The 4,372-nt window shown below is 39.5% G+C and overlaps 1 protein-coding gene across 1 annotated transcript in view; it reads left to right on the plus strand.

Moving 5' to 3' along the window:
- Positions 1–1,511, plus strand: part of LYPD6B (LY6/PLAUR domain containing 6B) — a 3,990-nt gene extending 2,479 nt beyond the window's left edge. Inside the window, exon 4 of the mRNA XM_009574601.1 lies at positions 1,347–1,511. Coding sequence (XP_009572896.1) covers positions 1,347–1,511 — 165 coding nt within the window. The remainder of the gene's footprint in view (positions 1–1,346) is intronic.
- Positions 1,512–4,372: the final 2,861 nt, after the last annotated feature.

Below are 4,372 nucleotides of genomic sequence, written 5' to 3' on the forward strand. Positions count from 1 at the left end.
CTGAAGAGGACAAGACACACTCTCCAGTATTTAACAATAGAAATCAAGTTTCTGCAACAGAAGCGTGGCTACCCCCTTCTTCCGACTTTCCTATTTGTGCTGCTGTGTGGCAGGATGTAATAACAACTTCTAAAGAAACACGGGAGCTTTCTGGGGCATTGCTAGGGTGTGCATGAGCCTTGGTTTCTGAGTTCTGAGTAGGGTGCCCAGGTAGGCTGTGCAACCTGCACCGATGCTTGCGGTGCTGCAGCTCTGTCACTGTCAGCCCTTGGGCAAGCCAGCCTAGGCGTTAGGTACTCCAGTCGTGTCTCTGCATAACACAGCTTGGATAACACTGCACAGTACACAAAGCACGACTGAATTTGTCCACGAAGGCCACACTCTTAAGCAAGATACAACTGAGTTTTTGCTCCATGACAAAAGGCTAGAACTGCTGCCTTCTCTTATCCTTGGGATGCTAGGTAGAAGTTTATTCTTAATAATCAAGCATATCCCACCAAAGTATTATCCACTGCGGTAAAGTATTATCCACTAATTCCTTAATAGTTGAGAAGGTTAGTTATGTTATTTTTAACATGAAAGATTTCAGACACCAAAGACGAAGCAGACAACATCTGTGTTAAATGGCTGTATGTTATCTGAATCAACTTCCATTGATTTCAACAGGTTTTGGTGGACTGAGGGCATGAAACAACTATGCAGCCTGCCTTCTGCTGTGTTTTATCTTATAAGAGTTCTCGTGCCTTTGGATTAGATAAAAATTAGCATTCTCTTGGCTTTTCTAGTAAGGAGTGTCAAGTAAGGAAAATTATTTTCGGATTCCCTCCTGAAAATCAGCTATGTCAGTGGTTCTGTGGCACTAGAAAACTGAAAAAAGAAAGTCTGAAGTTCAGCATGCAAAACTACACTGAATACAAAAGCTTGAGGGGAAAAATGAATGGGAACAGAGTTTTTACAGCCTGAATTTTTTAGCTTAAAAAGCTGAAACTTGAAACATTCAAAGGCATGTTTTTAGCTCATGTGTTAGAAGCGGAAGGTGGTGGAAAGCTTTCTGTGTTTTCTACAGTGTCAGTGAACTTGTCAGTACAGCTCACATGGCTGTATTACATCCCATCACAGTTTCCAAGCCCAGTGACAGCACAAGGTGATGAGTTACCCTAGGAAGGCTGTGGTGCATGATTCGGAAGAGAAGTTGTAGTGTATATGCTCTATCTGCTGCCTTGGGTCAGGCTGCCAGGTGGAAGAGATTAGTCTGTTTAGCTGTAACCTTTGCAAGCAGTTGAAAGAACATATGTCCCTAAAAGCCACTGCTGAACTACCCTATGTGATCTCCTTTTTCTCAACAGGAATGTGTTTCTTGCTGTGAAGGCATGATTTGCAATGTAGAAATACCAACTAATCACACAAATGCAGTATTTGCTGTATTGCATGCCCGGAGATCGTCGGATGGCAGCAGGCGGACAGTCAACGTTGCAGTGCTTCTATCAGTCATGATGATTGCGTTGTCGTGATGCAGCATCCTGCCGTTACATCTGCTTGAGAAGGTCCCCCTTTCTGTGGGCCATGAGAAACTGTAAGAAGATTGTTTCAGTATGTGCAAGGAGCAATCACGGATATACTTCTTAATTACAGAAAACGTAAGGGGACGGTGGAAAGACAAGTGTACATCGTGAAGTCCTTGGATATTTTAGTGTTTTATTTCATATGGCCTGCAGTATTTTAAAAAAAAAACCCACCACAACCCACTGGTTGACTAGGCAGTGGGTGAACTCAAGTCATTATAATTCACTATTTTATGATGAAAATGCACATATGCTTGGCATGTTTTTTTGAACAAGAGAAGTGTCTGTAGACAATCACTTTCCCAGGTGAGATAAAAAGGAACTTTCGATGGACGATGTGCCAACAAGTATCTCAATGGAAACTGTTTTTAAACTGTTTTTCATTGTGCATAAGTTACATGGAGTTTCTTGTCTTGATCAACAGGTGTATTTAAGCTTATCTTTAGTTATGGTTTTCATAGAGAACATGTATGGTTTTCATAGAGAACATATATGAGAGAATTTTTTTTCTGTTTTGATCAGAGCTATCATTTCTGCTGGAAATAATACAAAATAATACTTTATATCTTTCTTCTCTGTCAAATGTTGTCTCACACTCAGATTTTAAAACAGTGTGAAATTATGTAGAATTTCTGTCTAAAAATGATGAACTGTTTGAGCACCTAAATCAGAATTCCTTCCCCCCACCCCTCAAAGGGATTATTTTCTTGCAATAGAGTCTCACTTCAGCTGAATCTTTGTCTTTGTGATAATTGTTCGAAGTAGTGGTAATACCATGACTTTGAAATTGCAGCTACGGTCAAGCAGCTACATTATCATAAAAATTGTAAGTGGGCACTTCGTATAAATAAGGAGAGAGGTCTACAGTGTTCTCTCTTGATTTGCAGAAGTTTCTCCCGGAAATATTGTTGTCCTTGATGGATCTTCAGCTTGTAAGTGGGCACTGTTGGATATCCCAGGCCTCTGGACTTCATTGTTATGTAGCTTTGCCACCCCCATTTGAAAAGTTTGGGCCAAGATTCTATTTTTCGTTACAATACTGGGGGGTTTAATGTGGTTTATTTGCATAGTTTGACTATTTGACTCCTTATCATTTAGATGACTGTTCATCAGTTAGGTGAACAGCTGCAAATTTGACAAATAATAGAGTTTAGATTACAGTTAGATGTACTAAAACCTTCTTTATTTTCCTTTGTAAACCTTGTGATGCAGACCAGCATAAATAAGCTGCTTGTGTGAGCTGTTGTCCCTTCTAGCGCAGAACAGTGCTTTCCAGGGCTCTGACAGATTGAGCGGTTATAGACTGGCCTAAACACAGTCTTTAATAGGTCAGACTTAGAGTGTCTGCATGAGTTACTTCATTAACGCATATGTTCTTTGCACTGCAAATGCCCTGATTTAGAGACCAGCAGGTACTGATGTTATATGACTTCTCAGTATGGTTTTATGTGATCCGAAATCCTAAAAAAATTTCAGCTGATTGCCCAATTGTGTTTCTTCCAACTCCCCACCATTTTCATAAACTTTCTCTGCCAGCCTAAGGTGTTGCAGCACAGCTAAGGATTTGACCTTGCATGTCACTTTTTTCTTTCTCTAAACTATGTTATTCATTTATGAATATCCTGATTTGATTACGAGTAAGATAGATTGTTCTGATCTTTTTCTGGTGGCTTTTTCTCATCTTAAATGAGATGGTTAAAATTATTATTAACTGTTGAAATATTCTTCAGGAAGGATGGATCATTAAAACTTACTCTTTAAAAGAGATTCAAAACTGTTCTCTGAAAAATTCAAGTAACTATAAATTGGGATTTTTTAATGTAAATATTGGCTTAATTATTTGCTGCTTTATGTCACTAAATGTATTTAGACTAGCAGTTGAAAAACAGATTTTGGAATGTTTTTGGTTTTGTTTACATTCCAAGTTTGCCTACATAATATTTTTAGAATATATAAATATGTCTAAAAGTCAGTCTGTTGTTGACAGGCAATTGCATAGTTATAAAAATTGGATGGAAACATTTTTTCCTTGCCAATGCAAAATAGTTCTTGCTGTCTAAGTCAAGGTTTTCCAAGCTCTGGGTTCTGATGACCATTGCTGTGCCATCCAACAGGGCAAGATGCTGAGGATGTTTTGAGGAAATTTTTCCTTTTTTTGGTGATCATCCCTAGGTAACATATCTATAGTATTAATCTTGGCGTCAGACATAGTAACAAGCACATTCAATGTTTTTCATCATTAAATATCATTGTTCTGCTACATGATCTACAGGGTACTTGAACTCTTTTCTTGTGGGAAAATCATTCCAGGTTTGCTCTCTGCTCAACGGGGAATTCCGTGGTAAAGTGAAAGCAAGTTGCCTTCCACGTTTGAGGTCAAGGTATTTTTCCTGGTTTTGCCTCTAAGCACTAGGTGCTCCCATAATTTGGTTTCTGGGAATAATTACTGGAATCTTAACAAGGCCTCAAAGTGCCCTATAGTCTTACATGAGTTTACTGTAAATAATTCACAATAATCTAAGTGCTGACATTTGTTTACACTGCAAACGCCATTCCAGAGAGTTTGGGAGTGCCAGGGAGAGCCTGGAGAGCTGCCCAGAGGGAGGGCTCAGCGGCAGAGGAAATGGGCTGCAGGTTCTCTGCACCTGCCAAAGGACCTTTTGGCAGGGGAGGTCTGTGCGTTTTTGGTTTTTTTGGTTGAACCAATTTCCCCTCCCCCCCTCCCCCCCCGTTTGCCACACTGACATGCCACACTGATAAGTTAAGAAATCTACTCATAAATTAAATACTTTTACTTAATGCATTTGGTA

This window comes from Fulmarus glacialis, unplaced genomic scaffold (assembly GCF_000690835.1).
Source record: "Fulmarus glacialis isolate BGI_N327 unplaced genomic scaffold, ASM69083v1 scaffold723, whole genome shotgun sequence".
In the NCBI taxonomy this organism is placed as follows: Eukaryota; Metazoa; Chordata; class Aves; order Procellariiformes; family Procellariidae; genus Fulmarus; species Fulmarus glacialis.